This window comes from Gobio gobio (genome assembly GCF_949357685.1).
Source record: "Gobio gobio genome assembly, chromosome: 22".
Taxonomy (NCBI): Eukaryota; Metazoa; Chordata; class Actinopteri; order Cypriniformes; family Gobionidae; genus Gobio; species Gobio gobio.
The window spans coordinates 9,769,944-9,791,558 of record NC_137118.1 but is presented as its reverse complement, the minus strand read 5'-3'; the positions used below and the strand labels follow the sequence as shown (position 1 = coordinate 9,791,558).

General features: G+C 39.0%; 1 protein-coding gene across 6 annotated transcripts in view; it reads right to left on the bottom strand.

Moving 5' to 3' along the window:
* Nucleotides 1-21,615, bottom strand: part of tiam1a (TIAM Rac1 associated GEF 1a) — a 108,215-nt gene that overhangs the window by 14,130 nt on the left and 72,470 nt on the right. For all 6 annotated transcript variants that reach the window (XM_079804073.1, XM_079804075.1, XM_079804076.1 and 3 more), the window contains 5 exons: nt 20,124-20,228; nt 19,246-19,327; nt 19,072-19,158; nt 14,461-14,673; nt 12,495-12,622 (listed from right to left, as the gene is read on the bottom strand). In XM_079804073.1, coding sequence (XP_079660199.1) covers nt 12,495-12,622; nt 14,461-14,673; nt 19,072-19,158; nt 19,246-19,327; nt 20,124-20,228 — 615 coding nt within the window. The remainder of the gene's footprint in view (nt 1-12,494; nt 12,623-14,460; nt 14,674-19,071; nt 19,159-19,245; nt 19,328-20,123; nt 20,229-21,615) is intronic.

The following is a 21,615-nucleotide window of genomic DNA, read 5'->3' as shown; positions in this document are numbered from 1 at the left end:
GGTGGAACAGATTCACAAAGACAGGAGGAACGGAGGACAGATGGGGCTTCCAGCAGAATGAATTCCTCTCTGATAAACACATAGTGACGGACTGACAAAAAGCCCGCACACCCCAGCATGCCTTAACCAGCCTGGACAGCCTGGAGAGAGGTGGAGCGATGTAGGGAGATATGAGTAAGGAGTTCTATCGTTTTTCCGGGTTAAATAAAACTTAAGCTTTATCCACAACATCTGTGGCATGCTGTTGATTAACATAGAAAATGGACTCTTTCCTTGTTCTGTGAAAAAAAAACATGTACAGTAATGCACCTACAATTAAAGTCTGTTTTCCTAGCCAGTAGCCACTAACATTATTTTAGTCAAATAAAAGTAACGTGAGCTGTAAAATGACTTAAATCACTCTTTTGAGGAGGAACTACTTTTCTAGGCGAAAGATTTTCTGGTTAGCGTATATGCTACCAATCACACTAGCGAAATTTCACAAAATAATCCATTGTCAATAGTGTAGTGATACGTGAAGCCCCAATCACATTGAATTCTATTTTAAAGCAGATTTCTGTTAGTCACTCCTGCAAATTTGCATGACCAAGTATCCCTGTTGCGAAATCTATGCAAGGAACTTTTTCAGTAAATGACCGCACCTTAATACATGGAATAATGGAAGTCTATGGGCTGTTCCAGCAGGTTTAAAAGTAGACATGTTAGGCCTGGTTTCACAGAGAGCATTAGTTCAATTAGCTTTTATGAACATGCCTTAAAAAAAACACATGAATGTGTTTCGAGACAAAACAATGGACCTGACATATTTTAAGATCTGTCAGTGCAAGTTTAAACAGCTCAAACATGATTTTAGTCTAGGACTGGGCTTAAGTCTTGTCTGAAACCAGGTGTACATCTCATATTTCTCCTAAAGCACTCATATGCATTTTCTTTGTAAAAATGCATGCTAGGTGAGCTGTAAAATGATCAAAGTCTTTTAAAGAGGGACTACTTTTCTAGGTGGATGAATTTGTTTATGCAATTCCAATGCTTAGAATCTACTCAATGTAAAGAGTGATTTATGGATAGTTACCTCATGTCTTTTCATACAAAAAAACAAGTGAAAGCAATACCTTTTCAGTTGGTCATGGCATGATTTGAAAGATTAGATATAACTTTGCAAAGACTGGCTCTGTAAACAAAAAAACTAAATTGAAAAACACTTCACTCCTGCTGCAGTTATACTATCAAAACACTGATATTTTTAGTGCTTCTACAAATGTTCATTATTGTATAAGGTAAGTGGCTGCATTGCTGTATTTAACCCAGAACATCCCTTTAAACTCTCTCCACCTAACATGCTGAGCCGCTAAATCTGACATAATACACACAGTGTGTTAGAAAATGGAGCCCATGAACTTATGTAATGCTGATTAAGTACCACACACACACACACACAAAAGCAAACACACTCAGGCTCACCAATTGCAGCATGTCATAGATGGACTCTGAGGAGCGTTTGGAGCTTCTGTATCTCCACAGCACAGACATTCTGCCCCTCAAAGGTCACAGAAGTCACCGTAATAAACACACAGGAAGCGCCTCCACCTCCAGCTTATCTTTGCATGCTAAACTACCAGACCGTGAGAGCGAGAATGGAGCTTCTCCGACCAGAAACAGATACGGCGAATGAGTCTTCTTCACTACCAACTCTACAATCCACGATAGATTCCCTGTCCAACACAGCCACCTCCCTCCTTTCCTAGAGTTTCTCCCTACGTCTCTGCTTGTCTGAGCTGGTTTCTAGCCGGATGGATGGAATGGGGATCTGACAGCTGTGGTGGTACAGTAAACACACACAGAGAGAGGGAGAGAACAAGAGAGAGAGAGGGGGGGAGAGAGAAAATAATAATAATCTTGTAGGCAACAGGATGAAGACGGCAGAAGGGGAGGGAAACACTGGGACACAAGCATCACATCATAACACAGCTGGGAAAAGCACAGCTTTCTCAGGTGAAAACGTCAACATGCCGAGAACAAAGAGGACAGGTGTGGCACAATGTTTGTCTTTTGGATGAACATATAGAAAAGAACAACCATAGGCAGAGATGGGTTGCCAGAATGGTGCTCATACAGGTGATACAGGTTCGAGTCTGGCTTGAAACATGTTTAAATCTAAAATTCCTTTCCTTAGTTGTTTCCTGTCATTCTCTACTGTACACACACGGTCAAGATTAATGCATAAACAACCTTTTTTTGTTGTTTAACGCGTTATAAATATTTTAGTAACGGAATTAACGCAGCAACCATTTTTCCTGTCATCCTTTGGCTAGCGTTACATAATATGATCACGCTCTCTCATGTAAACGCTTTTAAACCATTCAAGCGAGACAAGACGAAAGAGAACGCGCCGTCTGTGAATGTCCTGACACACACAGCGCACAGAAAGACGCGTGCCAGAATCAAGTTCTCTTTCATGCTTAAACAACAAACAGAACAAATATTTAAAATATGCTGTCTTTAAGTTGTTTCTACATTCATTTGGAGTGTAACTGAAATTTCAACAATATAAAAAACTAAAATCACGATTAATTACAGAAAAAAAAGTGCGATAAGACATTTTTAACTGATTGACAGCACTAATATATATATATAAGCTACATATACATAATTTATATACACACACACACACACACACACACACACACACTCAAAACTGGATGAAAAAATAATTGATATTACAAAAATAAAAACACAAATATTACAAAATGTGACCTTAAAAAGTGTAAAAGTCACTTGTTTTTATAAAGTAACACTGTCCAACAGCGACATCCGCAGGTAAAGTTACAGCGGGTGGCATGCATCCTCTGAGCCCATTGGTGGTGGCAATAACTCCATCGCGCTATGATTGGATATGATGGTTATGATTTGGCATGACTGGTTCATACGATAACTCCTGCCTCTTGATTTTGTGTGCATTCTCGAATCGGCCTGAATTAAGACCAAGCGTGCTGCACACGTCCTGAAAAGTGAAGCCAAAGACTTGATCGTCTCCAGGTGGTTGGTCCCAGTATAGCTCACAAACCCCGCCCTCTCCATGTATTCTAATGTGATGCGAGACAAACTAAACCATTTAATTATACTTCAAATAGATTTTTTCCAAAGATGGTTTCTGTCATTTTAGGTAGTTTTTAAATCATGCTGATGCAAGTTCAAGTTTTGTTTTTTTTAAATAAGTTTGGTTTGCTATAAAAACGTAGCTTGGATGCCAGCCGAACTTAGCCCCGCCTACAACATTTTTACTCGGGCAGTTCGGTCTGGAATTGATCGGTAGAGGAGTAATTATGCCCGAACAGAAACTGTTCGGACCAATGAAATTGTCAGGGCGGGCTTCAGACGATGATGGACAGATGATAAACAGTAACGTAATCATCCACGTCATCAAAAGCCGCTTGGGTTGAATTTGTTCTAATCCTAAACGGAGAACTTGTTCGTATATGCATTCACCTTTACTATTTCTCTCAGAAATGATGATCGTGTTGGTAAGTACTCTGTGTATCCTTAATTCTTTTTTTATAACACCGGCAAAGATCGTTTACACTAATCTTGTTCTTCTAACGTAAGGCTACTTATTCCAGCGTGCGTGCAGTGTACAGGGTTGCCAAGTTTTTACAACAAAACCCGCCCAATTGCTAACGTTCCTCAAAACTAGCCAAAAACAAGCCCAATAGCTTTCCTGCGGGGGTTCTCCGGGGGAAAAAAGGCATTTGGGGGGTAAAATATGTGTTATTTTGGCAGGGCTGGCAGCTAAAAATTGCATTCCTGGGTTTGTATATCACATAATTGGGGTCGCTTCAACCCGCGGACATGGCAACACAGTGCAGTTGAGTTCTGTTGATATTTGACAACTAACGTTATGCGTCGCTCCGTTGCTCTGATTGGTTGTAGGTCTATCAAATTGAGGTCTTTCCTGGTACGGTTGAAACACGCCCCATAATCACAGCCCAACGGAGCAGTATCAGACTCATATTCTGACTAGAATTAAGTATGACGACGTCAGGCTAATAAAAACGAGGGTATGGCGTCATGATGGACAGCTTCTTTGAGCGAAGTTGTCACTGAGGCACCAACTGGCTTTTTCTGGATTTTCGGGAGATTGAGCTTTAGCTTTTATTTCTACATTGCCACAACTGTTTATTTCACACCGATATAATAAGTTGTTCAGATGCGGGAGCGTGGACGGGGTTGATATCACGGCTCTATGTCCTGCTCTCTCCTGCGCAGACTCAGGTCCCGAGGTCACTACTGTGCAGAAGAGGTCCCAAATCAGCGCAAGATCTCAGCGCCATACTCGGACATTGGCGGCTTCTACAATGGAACTTTTCTACAATGGAAGAGAGTGAAGGGGCATCCATCTTTTTTACAGTCTATGATGAAGACAATGATGGCGTTAATGGGAAGACAAATTAAAAGTTAATAACTTAAATATCACCGCTTCATGTCACGTCAAAATCAAGCTTAAAATGGCCTGAAAACATGACAAGCTGATTGCTTTTAGTGAGCAATCAGCTTGGGGAAATTAAAGGTACAGTGCGTACAAGCTTGACGAATGCTGAAAATAAGTTGACTATAAAAAAGAAAAGCTGAACATTAGTTCAAAAATCAAATATATTGTTTAATTTGTTCCTACCTTTATGTTATTATTTTGGAATAACTGAAAAGAATGCGTAAAAACACTAACTTGATGAAATGTATACTTGGTTTTAATAAATAGAACATTACATAGTTAGCGTAAAAATACAAAATCGAATTGTACTTGGTCCATCTTTTTATGTAATGTTTATTTAACCAGGAAAATTAAGTGTGACGAGGACATTGTCATCAAAACTCGAGCTTAATTGGGGTCTAATGTTTCCCTAGTTCATCAGGAAAATGTTGCAAAAAGTTACATTGCAACAACAAAACTCGAATTGGAAAACATGGATACTTACAAATAAACCTCCACCCATTCAGTCAGCGCTTCATCATGAGTTCCAACCTGCTCGCATTAGAGGAGCTAATGTCTATCTTTAAGAGAAAGTTAGAAGACCCACGTCACACACACACACACTTGTCGGGAGCCTTTATTGGCTTGTTAACTCATCTTATCAATGCGTAGACTCATAGAAGACAGGAAGAGGAATGTTTCCTTCTCTGGAAAGCAGAGAAATGCCCTTATCAGGCTCTGAGACAGACTTCTCAACTGAAAGTTCAACTTGAAGGAGCTTTCACTTTCAAAACTGTGTGTGGAATTATATTTATGGTTCTCTAAACATCACTGCGTTTTCATTTTAACCTTTAAACATAAAAGCAAACATTTCAGACAAGTTTAGCATGCATGCTACTAAAGCTCACGGGCTCAAAAATGAAGGCACAGCGATGCTTGAATGGGAGAACAGCATTGGTTTGCATGCCCAAGTCAAGAAACTCCTTCGCTTATCCAATTTCACTCTCTTTCTCTCACAACTCACCTTACACACAAGCTTAACGGCTTTGCAGCGCCTCTGAGCATTTGCGCCTGGAAAAACATGCAAATCCATGAATTTCACAGGAGATTTCATGGGATGCAGGTTGTAACAGGCATAAAGCTCCACATCATGTGCATCCTCAAACCAATCACGATTAAAAGAATCCTGCCGTACAAACCACCTTTCTGTACACACACACACACAGAGCTAAGCCACGCTGATGTGAAAAGTCAATATTTAGACAGTTAACAGCCCAAATCCATGCACATGCATTCGTATTGCTCTCCAGAGTGATAACTGGAGGGCACAACTGCTCGGCTGGCTGAACTTGCATTGTAGATAAGTCTAGAGACTGGCAGGGGAAGAACTTTTGGGGTTTAGCAGGATGTGCACCACCCTCTGCCAGATACATGCAGTCATTATCAAGCTTGGAAAAATAATGAAGCCCTCCTGTCCTTTGTCTTCTAGGTTGTCTGTTTCCTCCGGCGGGTTTCTCCATAATTTATCAGCGTTAAGCGATTCGAATCGATGTGCATAATCAAGCAATTAGAATGCAGAGCTAATTAAAGGAGATGTCCCCCTCTCTTTCTCCCTCGTCTCAAAGCGAGAAAAGAAAACATAAGTGACGTGAGATAATAACGATAACCAGCCGTGTGATTAATATGGGAAGAGAGAGAATGAGAGAAAATGAATCTCATAAATTATGCCCAGCTGAATCAGCTTCTCTCTGCCTGTCTTTTCTGTCAAAATCACACACAAATACACGTTTCTGACAGAACAATAGACAGTACAGTGCAAGAGAAAGCTCTCAGTTGCGCTTTTAAGGACTCAACTTAATAGACAAATGTGTAAACTTGGTCAAATGAAGCCCAACTGTCTGAATAGAGAGTCGAGAAAAATAAATCTAATTCGGTTTTCCTTTGATCCCCTTAGTTGTTTTAAGGAACACACACACACGTTGGTACACCTACAGTATCATTATTAGGACATTTTCCATTTGAATTAAAAGAACATTGTCATGTCCTCATCATGTAGTGGGTGTGGCCTGAAACACACCACAATAAAAGGAAACGGTGTCCTCAATGTACGTCAAAACAGTACACACTTTTTTTTTTTACATTGCCAAATTATGAGATGTTCAAGTAAATCAGTTTAGCATGATTCCTGCAAAATGTGTGTATACACAGCCAATTACTTTTTAGAGGTGGCATAAATGAATTCCAATAATTTACCTTAAGTAAATATCTGTGATAAAACATAATGTGGATCAGCCAGTCAGAGGCGTAGCAAGCTTTTCAAAAGTGTGGGGGATGGATGTGGTTTGTTTGTTAACAATAAAAACGATGAATACAATGACAGAAGGGTACAAAAGGTATAACATACAAGATATATAATATATATATTATACATACCTCGTTTTTTTTAACCACGGTGTTCGGTTGGGTTCTGATGGCTAGTCACATCAGTTTTTTGCTATTCTATTCTTAGGTGACGGGGACAGAAAGAGGTTAAGGAGAAAAAAAATGCTATTTTTTTATTTTACTTAAAAGACTTGAAAAACCTTACTTAAACTTAAAACTTTACTTAAAAAAAACATTGTACACATTCCTAGTGAATAGTATAATATATAATAAATATACATAAAGATTTACACTGGCAGCTCAAAGCTGTACAGCAGCATTTAAGTATGAAATTTAATGAATAAATGTAAAAATAAAACACTACATAGACTTCACTATAAAATATACATTGATTCTTATTAAAGCTAATGTATTAATGTTTTTCAGTCAAGAACAGAGCAATTTTCTATGTCTTTTGTAGTTTTATTAACATTAACATCCCCATAGTAGGAAATAATATGAAGTCAATGGCTACCATCAACTGTCTGGTATGCAACTGTCTGTGTTCAACAGAAGAAATGAATACAGGTTTGGAACAACATTAGAGTGAGTAAATAATGACATAATTTTAGAGGTGAACTGTCCCTTTAAGGACAGCGTGTTCTCCAAAGGCTGCGCTGCTGTCAATGTAAGACGTGCATCTAATATACAGACACACGCAAATTTACTTTCACTTTACAAATTACCGACTGTGTTTATGTTAACCTTGTGTGTATTTGACAGTATTAGCGCAGTAAGACTACTTAGTCCAGTAATCAAGTTAAGTGCGCGCGCTCTGCGCGTTAAAATGGTGCATAAGCACGCGAATAACCGGCAAGGCTTTAAAACGCATGCAAATAATGAACTTTCGTGATTGTGAATAACTATAGTGTTCCGTGATTATAACTCTCTGACACCAGCATTGCAAGCGTGTCTAGCACTGTGTATAGTGATTGGATATTTGCTCATATCAGCGCGTAGACTATGCACACTGCAAAAAAACAAAAAAATTGCGAATTGACCCGTGAATGCCATACCGAACGGTTTAATATTATACTGAGAATTGTGGCATCAAGCGTTTGTGCAAAACTGCGGGAAACTGCAGAAAAAGTGTGGGTGTTGAACCCTCTCACCAGGAAAAGTGTGGGTGTTAAAACACCCACATCCCCCACAGGTGCGGCGCCCCTGCAGCCAGTAACTAAACTGATTTAATTAGTTAAAACTCAAAAGTTGTAATCTGTACGTGCTTGATTCACTGAAAGATCCTTCAGGAGTCGAACTACACTGGATGTGCTTTATGCTTTTGATTCTCAAAAAAAACCTGGTTCATAAAAGTCAGGAATTCATTTCAGGAATCTGACTATACAAGTTGCACAGTATCTGTTTGATATACTTTAAGGAACACACCGAGTTTTTGGGACTGTAGCTTATTCACCGTATCCCCCAGAGTTAGATAAGTCCATGCATACAATTCTCATCTCCGTGCGTGCCATAACCCTGTCTGACGTATCCACCGCTAGCCTAGCTTAGCACAAAAACTGGAGGTAAACGGCTCCAGCTAGCCTACACACTAAAACTAAAAGGTTCTATATGGCACCAAAAATGGTTCTTGGCTCGTAATCATAAGGGAACCTTTTTTAGTGCTATATAGCACCAATTTTGGTGCTTCAGTGGTTCTTCAGAGGTTCTTCACCGGTTCTTTGACAAAGGTGCTATATAGCACCTCTGAAGAACAGCTGAAGAACCACTGAAGCACCAAAATTGGTGCTATATAGCACTAAAAAAGGTTCCCTTATGATTACGAGCCAAGAACCATTTTTGGTGCCATATAGAACCTTTTTTTTTTTTTAGAGCGTACTGCTCAATAAGTGACAAAATAACGCCAACATTTTCCTGTTTACATGTTGTGATGCGTTTAGTCATAGCCAGACACAGCCATCTTATAAACATATACATACTGGGGACTATATTCTCAGAAGTACAAACCACAGCTTCATAATGAATAGAGACGGTTTGAGAAATTCACTCACAATCACGCTCTCATTAATGCATTCAAATAAATGTAATGTAGGCCTATTGTGTTAATTTATCTGCATCTGATGTAGGCTACAAGCAGCATAAATCTGCCCCATAGACAATAACTGCTGAAATTGAACCGTTTCCCTTCAAGTATTTTAAAATCAAAGAAATTCACTTTTTCATTAGAAAAAAAAATCCACCTTTAATAGTAGAAAATATTTACAGTAAAAACCTTATCAGGAACTTACTCAAACACCTTATGAGGGCAAAAAATGGAAAGCAAAAAAAATAAAAAAAAATAAAAAATTAGTTAATTAATCGTAATCAAGGTAAAATGTTCAATTAATCGAGGTTTTTATTTTTGGTCAAATCGTTACAGCCCTAACCTAGAATGTCTTGAGGGTGAATAAATCATGGGGTAACTTTAATTTTAAAGTGAACTACTCCTTTAAGATTAATTGATTGGTTTGAGTGCAATTTTGTCGAGCAAAAAAGAAGAGTTTGAGACGGGCCAATTCTTTATAGACTTTTCACTTTTCATTTCCTTCACACAGTTGTGGCCTAATGGTTAGAGTCGGACTTGTAACCTGAAGGTTGCAGGTTCGACTCTCAGGTCCGGCAGGAATTGTCGGTGGGGGGAGTGAATAACCAGCGCTCTCCTCCACCCTCAATACCACGACTGAGGTGAGACCCTTGAGCAAGGCACCACACCCCCAACTGCTCCCTGGGCGCCGTAGCAATATGGCTGCCCACTGCTCTGGTTGTGTGTTCACGGTGTATGTGTGTGCACTTGGATGGGTTAAATGCAGAGCACAAATTCCACACTTCACTAGGTTATCTTTCTCTAGTTGCATTCACTCATTTCCCCATCTTTAATGTTGAATTGTCAATACAACTGAATTTGAGAAAACATCACATAAGCTGACTTCATAAATTTATGCTTTCAGTAGTTCTGAGTAGCTATACTAAGTCAAGAGTAAATCTAAAAGTAAATGATCAAGTACTCTCTACAGTTATTTTTTTAGTTACTAGAACTCTTGTAAGTGAACTCTACAAAGCATCTGTCAGTACAACATACTATTTACTACTATTTTACAGTGTACGGTATTGCCCTGCTGCGAAGGTATTTTAGTACAGCGTACAGTGTTCACATCACATGTGCATGCGAGAACCATTAACACAACTGAGCGAGAAGCAGTAAACCAGAATTAGACCCTTCCTGCCCCGGTGTCCAAAAAGAGCATTCATGACAGTCTATGTGGTGTGGTCATGTGACTTCATGTGTCAAAACATCAGTTACCAGCACAAAACTCACATCCTACTAACTCATTCAACAACACGACACTTGGGTGGGACAGAGGGGAACGGGACAAGGCAAACACACACGCTCTGACAGAATGTGGTGTTGCTGTGGGTGAATTATTAGGGCTAAATGTGTTTCTGCAACAGATGGTGTGCTGGAGAACAGGCCAGAGAGACTTTGGCCGGCTGGCAGTGTCGGTGTGACAGACAAGGACACGGAGAGAAAGAGAGAGAGAGAAAATATACAAAGAGAGAACAAAAAAAAAAAAGGCCAGACATCAGGACCCCAAACAGAGAAAAACAAAATCACACTGACCTACAAAGTGAACACAGAAGGGAAAAGAAGAAAGTTTGCACCGTCATGAGAGAGACGAATCAATCCGGAGACCAACTTTATAACATTTGCACTGAGAAAAACATCGCAGTGTGAAGTTGCATTTTTGTTTACAGTTGAGTCCAAACCTTTGAGACCACATTGAAAACCTGGGACTCCAAATCAAATTTAGCCCTGGAAATCAAAAGCTCACTAATTAAGCAAATTTGTGACTTTGACCATGTGACTCTTCGTACAAACGATCAGTTATTCATCCATGAAGAACAAGATGCTCTTCGGGTCATTTCCTGATCATGCTGGATTCACATGATCATCAGATTTGACACAAACTTGAGGAGTTCATGCAGCTCGAGTGCTAATGTTATCAAACAAAAACAGTTCAACTTTTCACTCAAATTGTTCTGCTGATAAAGTTATTTGTAATTATGTAATATTACAAACTACAAAAACGATCAATGGACCCTTTTCACATTCCCAGGGTTCTCAAAAGTGGAAGTCATCATAGTAGGGCGGTAACCACAATAGGCATTGAGGGGGACAAGTCCCCGCCCATTACTTGGAAATGGCCAAATTGTCCACCTCAATATTTCTTAATGCTGCTCTCCTTTACGCACCACTACATTTTTAGGTTTTTCTGCCCAAAATCAATGTCAATGTCAAAACGATGGCCAATCAGATCAAAGAAGGCGGGGCTTAATGTTCACTGAAGAGGAGTGTGAATTCCAATGAATAATGCTTAGTTTTTACAGTGAAAGAGTGTGTGTGTGCTAAGATATAAATAGCCAAACATTTAATATTTGACAACTGTTTTACGATGGAGGTTTAACTTTTTTTATGTAATTTCGCCATTTTGAATTGAAAATATGCTATAATTTAAATGTCATTTTTCATAAATGAATGTGATGTGACGAAAAAAAAGGTTGACATTTTTGACACATTAGACACACACAAGAGTGAATGTGTGCATATTTTTAAAGAAATTAGTTCATAGTTCAAAAGGATTACTTTAACTATATAGGCTATAATTAGACCTAGAACTTCTTTTACAACTCTTATTCTTCTTTATTCCCTTAAATCCTTTAATTATTTAATGTCTTTAAATAAAAAGAACCCACCCCCCCTCCCTTCATAAAAAAAAAAACTTTGGTCCTCCCCAATGTTCAAGACATGGTTATGGCCTTGCATCACAGTTGTGTAAACTTCTATAGTGGTGAAAAGCAACATATATAATCAGTGAGTGAGAGAGAGTGTGTGTCATGACTTTCCAAAAGATGAAAAAAAAAAGATTGATGTTAAATTTGCAATTACTCCCTCAGCCGCTGTATTAGAAACGCTCTCAGAGCAGCATTAACCAATGTTCTGGAATTTAAAACACCTACTGTAGTTTAACTTTACTTTTTTTATTTATTTAAACAAGCTAGATTTACGATATTAATAACTGTAGAAATGCGGCATTACAGTGTGTGAAAAGGGTCCACAGGAGCACATTCACTAGTGGTCAGACTTTTTGATCTTCAAGTATGAGTGTGTGTTGACAAGTTTAAACCATCCTCGTGTAAGTGGTTACACCGTCATTCCTGATCTTGACCTCCATCAAGCAGACTAAGTCATCACTAACACTCTGTGTGAGAGTATGAGTGTGTGTGTGTGTACGTGTGAAGATCCGCAAGGCAAGACAACCTGTCTTCCCATCTGCTGCAGTCTCTAAAATCAAAGGTCACTTAGATCACATGACACAAAGCTCTTAAACAGCCATCTGATTTCAGTCAGCATCTGACCCCAGATGACACCCCTCATATCAGAAAATAGAGTCTATATTTACCCACCCCAAATAACAGCAGAGGCCAAAGAACATAAATGCATGATGACCCTGACATGCTCTGTGAATCACAACCCAAACTAGAACAATTCAGCCAGCCAGACGGTTGGTGGTTTGAGAAGAGATTTTTTGATGAACGGCAGGTGGTCTCTAACCTTGTGTGCTGAGTCGATTTCATCCTCCAGGCTGTCGGCGGGGCTTTCAGCCATTAGGTTCACCCTGTCCTCCATCGTGTCATCAGGGCTGTGCAGAATCAGGCCAAGGCCTTCATCTAGGATGTCCTCTAGGGGGAGCAATGGAGACAGACACGGACTGGGTGAGCAACAAGACCTGGCCTGGGTAATTCTGGCTCTGGAATCCACTTTACTGCAGTTTCACCTTTCAATCCTGATCAAACTCATCTGCCTGTAGCTTTCTAGTAATCCTGAAGATGTTGATTAGCTTGTACAGATGTGTTTGATTAGGGTTGGAGCAAAACTCAGGGGCTGAATCCAAAAATCGCCCAATATACCCTCAAATAGGGCACTATTTGAAGGGACAGCCATTTGTAGTGGTGTCCGAAACCGTGGACATTATTGAGTGCACTCATTCAATCCCACATTGCATCGCAATAACGAGTGTACACACACACACACATCGGCTGTCTGACCTCACGCACTCATTTTCATTCACTCCTTCAAGTGAACTGTATTAGTGGACTAAATTAGGGAATAGTGAATGAGGGTTTAGGGGGCGATTTCGGATTCAGCCATAATTTTCTTTTTAAAGAATTAAGACTGAAGTGATACTTTTTTTTCATCAAGGACACATAAACTGAACAAGTGACAGTAAAGACATTTATAATGTTACAAAAGACTTCCAATAAATGCTATTCTTTTGAACTTTCTATCCATCAAAGAATAATAAAAAAAAATGTATCAAGGTTTCCACAAATATATTAAGCATCACAACGGTTTTCAACATTGACAATACATTTTTCAAAATTTCTTGATCACCAAAATCAGCATATTATAATGATTTCTGGAGTATCATGTGACACTGAGGCAGGGTTATTACTGTTAACTAAAACTAAAAAAAATTCTCATTACTTGAAATGAAATTATTTCTATAAAACATTAACAATTTTTTTTATTTATTTCTCATTTTTGTTTAGTTAAGTTGAAGCAATAAAACAACTTAAAGGAAAACTTAACTATAGACATTAAAAAAAAAGACAAAAAAATTACTAAAACTTAAATTAAAATAGGAAATATATTATTAATACTTATTTAATAATTATCAACTGTACATCAAATGATACTAAAATAATACTGAAGCTTTACCATCACATGAATAAATTACAATTTAAAATGTATTAAAATAGAAAATTGTTACAGCTGTGATAGATATATATATATATATATATACACAGCGGTGATAGATATATAACAATAGTACTGTTTAACTGTGTTTTTAATTAAATAAATGCTGCCTTTAAGCAAAAATATTACTGAACAAAAAATTTTCAATGGTAACATATCTCTAGTAGTATTATATCTTGATGTACAGTCAAATTCTAGTGCTGATTTTTATGATTTCAGAATGACAAACTATAAATAAATGAAAAAGGCAGAGTAATGTCTCATCTACTAGTGCACTGCAAAAAATGCTTTTCTTAATTAGTATTTTTGTCTTGTTTTCAGTCCAAATATCTAAAAAAATCTTACATTAAGAAGCATTTACTAGACAAGCAAAAGTTGTCTTGTTTTGGGGGAAAATAACTCAAAATTAAGGGAGTTTTTGCTTAAAAAAAAGCAAAATAATCTGCCAATGGGGTAAGCAAAATAATCATGTTTTCTGTTTGAATTAAGATTATTTTTCTTACCCCATCGGCAGATTATTTAAGCAAAAACTCACTTAATTTTGAGTTATTTCCCCCCAAAACAAGACAATTTTTATTTGGCTAGTAAATGTTTCTTATTTTGAGAATTTTTAGATGTTTGGACCAGAAACAAGACAAAAATACTAAGTAAGAAAAGCATTTTTTGCAGTGTGGTACCAAATTAAACCGATATATGTAAATATAAATATAATTTTTTTTATATATATATAAAAAATAAAGACAGTGGTGATGAAGTTTACCCTGACTCTGGGAAAAGATGTCAGTGCAGAGGTCCTGCGCCCCGTCCGATCGGCGGGGAGGCTGCAGGCACAGCTGGTGTGGATCGGTAGCGGGCAGCATGCTGACAGTCAGGGTGAGAGAGGGCAGAGAAAACGCAGCCTGCATGTCTGCCAGCTCCAAAGCGCTCGCCGGCTTACTGTTCAATTTCAGGATCTCATCACCTGCTCGCAGACCTGAAAACACACACAACGTCGTACATAAAATTAAATCAAATTTGTAACCCCTCAAGGTTTATTACATCACTCAAACACAAAAAAATATTCATAAATTCCTCTTAAAACATTTAAAAAGACCTTGTTTTCTTACAGAGGTACACAACTCTACGCTGTCAGAGGTTAATTATTAATGCAAAAAGTTAATTATTCATATAGCCATGTTAAAAAAATGATTACATCCTTACTATTCAAATGTTTCAAAGTAGATTTGTCCATAACAGGCTGAGAACAAAGGGGAAAAAAAGTGTCTGCTCCTCCCCCTTTCTTAATTATCAATTACCAACACATCAGCTGCTCAATTAGCCTCCAATAGCTCAGTTAACACACTTTTTAGGCAGGACAGCCACTTTAATTGATTATTGACGTCCAAGCCCAGCCTCCCAACTCTTGCAAGAGCTGAATTTTCCCCTCTGATCCTGAGCTTTTATGAATGCTGTATGGATTTACGCACATGCATGCATGCGCACACTGCCTGAAGTGTGACCCAGTTTTACATGAAGCAAAATGTCAGCTGTAATAAAGATTTTCATTGGATGGCTCGGCTCTGCCCCAGGCAATAGAGTGATGATGAATGTTGGGGTGATGTCATCAACAAGTGCCCCCAGTGTTGTGCGTCCAAACTGTCCTGATTTTGAGTATTACCTCCAGCAAATTTGTCTGTGCGTATTTCACACACACATGCACACACTTCATTCAGTTTGGACAGCACATGGTCCTAATGAGCCAATGCTTTGTTGGGGCATATTCTTCCAAAAAAAAAAAAGGAGAAAAAAGGGAATTGCTTCCCACTCTAGACATTGTCCACTTAGGTTTGCATCCATCTGCCTTACTATTCATCCAGACAAGCATTTTCTTGTAGACTGCCACTTTTGCAAGGCCTTCTGGGTAGAATTACTAATGATACTGAAACAAAACCCTGCTGAATTTTTTTTTTTAAACCAGCCTTACCTAGTTTGCTAGTCTAAAGCCCTATTCGGACAGTAATTGTTTCTCATGTGGGTGTCCGTAAAAATACATTTGGATGGCGATTTATTCATGGTGGAGGAGCGAGTTTTGTGATCCTAAGAACCTTTAATAATAGGAAAATAATATTCTAGTTATTATTTGTTTGTACATTTTAGCGGCATCTAGTGGTGAGGTTGTGAATTGCAACCGTCCACCGCTCACCCCTCCCTTTCGAAAGCACATAGAGAAGCTACGGTGGCCGACACAGGACAAAGATGTTGTCAATGGAGACAGCAGAGAGTAGCTAGTGCTCTGTAGAGAAGTTTGTCCGTTTAGGGCTACTGTAGAAACATGACGGCGCAAAATGGCGACTTCACTGTAAGGGGACCCGCGGTGTATGAAGATAGAAATGGCTCATTCTAAGGTAATAAACATAACGGTTTATTATGTAAGGTCTTTATACACCACTGAAAACATAGTTATGTATATTATATTGCATTTCTGTCAATAGATCCTCATAAATACTACACACTGCACCTATAATTATTTAAATCTCTTGTTAAAATTATAGTTTCAAACGCATTATAGTTCAAACGGTTTTCTGTTTTGTACTTTATCTCAAAATGGTGGATGTCATTTAAAAAGCATCCAAATTACGGTGCTCCGCAGTGGTCAAAAAGGATATAAACAGTGAATTTTGAAGTGATCTCTTCTTGAAAACTCAAGCAAATAAATGACACGACCACACGACCTTGGTGTTTGTCAAAAAACAGTAGGTCATTCGGCCAGGGAATTTTACGTGGGTGGTGGAAGAAAAACACTGATATTCTGGATTTGGACGGCAATAAAATCATTGTGTAAATTATGAAAATACCTTACGACCCCATGAGAAACAATTACCATCCGAATAGGGCTTAAGCTTAGGTTTTGGGCAATTTTCAGCTAGTCCGGCTTGAAGACCAGACCCAGCTAAACCAGTTGAAAACCAAATGGGTCAGGCTGGCCATCTAAAGGCCCGGATACACTGCACAATTTTATCAATCCTATAAGATCCTTACAAATCACACTGTGCGACATGGATCTATTAAACTTGGGAACGACACGTATGTAGACTGTACGATGATGACACCTATTGACTTGTAGGCTACGATGCACGTTTCTATAGAAGAATAAAACTTCATCAGCATGCGCTAGTGGTAAACAAAAGGACCATGACGAATCACACTTTGGCAGTTGTAGTTTTTATGTGTGCTGAAAAAAAAGAGAAAGAGGAAGGGAAAAGAGCTTGAGGTAAGCGGTTTTAAGTTTTAGCGCCATTTCGCGTTGATTTCATGTCTCATTTGTATTGGCTGGTCAGTAGACGTAGGCCATAGCAGTAAACACACTGTCAGAAAATTATCGTAGGCTATCTTTGGTTGCAAGTTTTTTAACCTCTCTCACTGTACGACATACGACCACTGATTAGGAGCCACGATCACAGAAATTGCTACGATTGTTTCACGGTGGCAATCTTTCGTCTGGGACAGCCGAAAATCGTGCAGTGTGTCCCAGGCTTTAAACAAGCTAAGACCAGCATCAGGCTGGTTTAAATGGGTTTTTGTAGCATGGAAAGTTAATGCGGGTTGTATACTGTGCATTCAGGTTTAATACTTGGGGGTTTAGCACAAATTCCTGACCCTTAGTTTGAGCAATAATAATAGCCATGCTTATCTTAGCAAGCGCCACTAATTAAAATACTCTGAAGCTCAATAACTGGACTTACTGGAACAGAGAGTATCTGAACCCGTTCTGAAGGTTGCTCTTAATGAACACACTCGCTTGGCACAGATATCACTGGCAGTGCATAATGGTTTTAATTTGCTCCTCTTAGTAATCCTGTGCTCATGTGAAAGCTTTTTAAATGATTTTCCTCCAGTCCAGTGGAGATTTGGGTCAGTCCTCCATATTCCACTGCTAATTTCTCAGCAGTTTTACAGACTATTGCAGGTGAGGCATATACAGTGGGGAGGACGGCATAAGGTTTTGATTTGGACCTGGAACAGCTGCCAAATAGAGGCAGTAAGATAATCTAGGAACTTTTTTTTATGATTAAGCATCCCATAACAAAAGAGAAATCCATTGCCAGACTAGATTCTAATCTCTTTGAAGTAAATTCTTATTTTTAGCAATCACACGATGCGTTTCATTCTGTTGCAGAATGACTGTTGTGGGTAGTTGTAAGGTGAAACTATTTTACACAATTATTACGTTATATACAATATTTTACATTTTAAAATATTGTATATAACATATAATAATGTCAAGCTACAGTTTCAAAGTATCTTCCCCAACACTGCACACCGATCAGGCATAACATGAAGACCTCCTTCCTAATATTGTGTTGGTCCCCCTTTTCCTGCCAAAACAGCCCTGACCTGTCGAGGCATGGACTCCTCTTCAGGGGGAGGTTGTGCTGTGGTATCTGGCCACTCAAACCATTCCTGAACCATTTTTGCTTTGTGGCAGGGCGCATTATCCTGCTGAAAGAGCCACAGCCACCAGGGAATACAGTTTCCATGAAAGGGTGTGCATGGTCTGCAACAATGCTTAGGTGGGTGGTGCGTGTCAAAGTAACATCCACATGGATGGCAGGACCCAATGTTTCCCAGCAGAACATTGCCCAAAGCATCACACTGTCTCCACCGCCTTCTTCCCATAGTGCATCCTGGTGTCATGTGTTCCCCAGGTAAGCGACGCACACTCAACCGGCCAACCATCCACGTGATGTAAAAGAAAACATGATTCATCAGACCAGGCCACCTTCTTCCATTGCTCCATATTTCAGTTCTGATGCTCACATGCTCACTGTTGACGCTTTTGGCGGTGGGCACTCTGATTGGTCTACAGCTATGCAGCCCCACACGCAACAAACTGTGATGCACTGTGTATTCTGACACCTTTCTATCAGAACCAGTATTAACTTCTTGAGTAATTTGAGCTACAGTATCTCGTCTGTTTGATCGGACCACACAGGCCAGCCTTTGCTCCCCACGTGCATCAGTGAGCCTTGTCCGCCCATGACCCTGTCGCCGGTTCACCACTGTTCCTTCCTTGGACCACTGCAGACCGGGAACACCCCACAAGAGCTGCAGTTTTGGAGATGCTCTGATCCAGTCGTCTAGCCATCACAATTTGGCCCTTGTCAAACTCGCTCAAATCCTTACGCTTGCCCATTTTTCCTGCTTCTGACACATCAACTTTGAGGACAAAATGTTCACTTGCTGCCTAATATATCCCACCCACTAACAGGTGCAACGATGAAGAAATGATTAGTGTTATTCACTTCATCCGTCATAATGTTATGCCTGATCGGTGTACAGTATATTGTTGGCTGTAATAAAGAACAGCTATCTGCTGAGTTACATCACACACCTTTGGCGAATGCCAGACCTCCGGCTTTCACATCAGTGATATGAAGCTGCTGGCCTCCATCCTCCTCTACTACCGCCACTGAGAAACCTGGAGAAGATGGAACGAGAACTAAATAACTGAAAAGGGAACAAACAACAGGAATAAAAACAGAAATAAACTAAACAGCATGGTTACCGTAGCCTATGGCACAGGACTCATCTCTGTCAAACTGGATGACTTTGGTTGTCTTGGCGCAAATTTGGATTTCTTTGTACAGCTGAACAAAGGAAAAGAGAGATAAAGAGTCATATTGATCATACTGCAGTCTTAGGATGTACAGTTCATTTACAGTATGACTGCAGATAGAGCTCTATGCATCATGAAAAATGGCTTAGTTTGCTGAAACTCATGGCGTATAAAAAATAAAAATCAGCTTATTCTCAAGAGAGCCTGAGACAAAACTGAGTCTTTGATCATTTCATGGAGAATAAAAGTAAGAGAAAGTCAAGTCTCTACAGAGATGAAGTGAAAAGATGAGAGGAGACATGGAAAACACAAAGAATCTCTGTCATCTTAGAAGAACAACCATGAAAAAAAAGAGCAAAGTAAATTAGCTTTTGAAGTTGCATAGTCCTAGCAGAGGTGGTTTTCCCCAGACTCCACAAACACACACTCACACACACACACACACACACACACACACACACACACACACACACACACACACACACACACACACACACACACACACACACACACACACACACACACACACACACACACACACACAGCTACAGGGATAGAAGAACTATTCAGAGTGCATTATGCAGTACATGCATCTTCTACATAATTCATAACATATGCAGCAGCCTCTCCTCAGCTCTGTTGGAGAGTTTAGACTCACTTTAACCTACATCACAGCCAGAACTTTAAAACTTTATACTATCTGCAGGACATTGCAGAGCCCGTCACAGTCTAATAAATTCACCCCACGCTGCGTCTGTGACCGCTAAGTGTTCTTAGCTGTCCAGGACACGCTGTGGCCGCTGACAGGCTCTTTTCGTGGGACTCACCAGGTCACAGAGGTCCTCCTCGGGCTTGGGGACATACAATTGCAATTGATTGTCGACGAGGAACTTCAACCGTATATAGTGCTTGGAAAGATCCAGTCTGTGAGCCTGTGAAGTGAAAAAGTAAACTTGTTGGTCTAAGTAGTTGGCATTCCGTCAGAAATTATGCATTGTGTTTATAGAGCAGTGGCTGCACGGATTGCGCATTAATGATCCCTTATATGGCGGCTCACTGTGGTTTGTATGATCACTCAGCAGGAAAAATGGGGGATGGATAACATGGCTCAAGCCCTCAAGAGACATCTGAGGTTATGAGCCTCATTCCGACCCCTGTGGCCTTCATATAGAAGTACTGACCTCAATAACCTCATCAAAAATGTTCTCTTTGTCCCAGTGGTCCAGACAGGACATGAATTTGCAGCTGTTTATCAGTTCATAACATGCTATCATGTCTTAAGTTTGAGAAGAACCAGGAAATATTATACATAGTAAATTAAATTCTATTATATTATATATTTATTATATTATTTAGTGCTGTCAAATCGATTAATTGCGATAAATCGCATGCAAAATAAGTTTTTGTTTACATTATATATGTGTGTGCACTGTGTATAATTATTTTGTACATATAAAAACACACACACACATGCATGTATATATTTAAGAAAAATGTGTTATATTTATATATAAAATATTTATATATTATAGAAATATATATACATGCATATATTTCTTAAATATATACATACATGTGTGTGTTTTTATATGTACAAAATAATTATACACAGTACACGCACATATATTATATATACACAAACTTTTATTTTGGATGCGATTAATCGCAATTAATCGATTTGACAGCACAAATTAAATTATATTATATTATATTATTATACAAATATATTTGACTACCAAATGCTGCAATCGACCAATTAGAATAAGGTATTCCAGAGAGCTGTATAAAAAGAAAGATTAACAAACGAGGAAGTCTAAATAAATATTGAAAAGCTATTTACATTCAGAAATAAAAGTCAGCATTTAATCTGCTCTGTTACTTACGACCGTCTTAAAATGCTTTAAAAAAAATTGTCCATGACAGAGGACGTTAACTTTATGTTCACCATTGTGAATTGATTAATATTTTATTTCGGGGCTTGACAGAAAACCATTTCTGGGATTTAGTGCGGCCACTTTCCTCCATCGCAGGATAATTTATTTATAATTCTGTATGTTTCATGCTACTCTGCTACAGAATAGCTAAACAGCTTCATGTAGATGACTAATAAATTTACTCGACAGAGTAACTGTAGTGTGATTGCTTCACTGGCATTCATGTTTGTGTGTTATCTACACAAATGCTTGAGGACATATTTATGAGAACTGCATTCTAGAACACTCTGTGGTGACAGCGGCTGAGAACGGACAAGTAAAAGAGGCAGAGAGCTACAACAGCAGAATGATAACAGGAAGATAACAGCAAGAAGAAATAATCCAC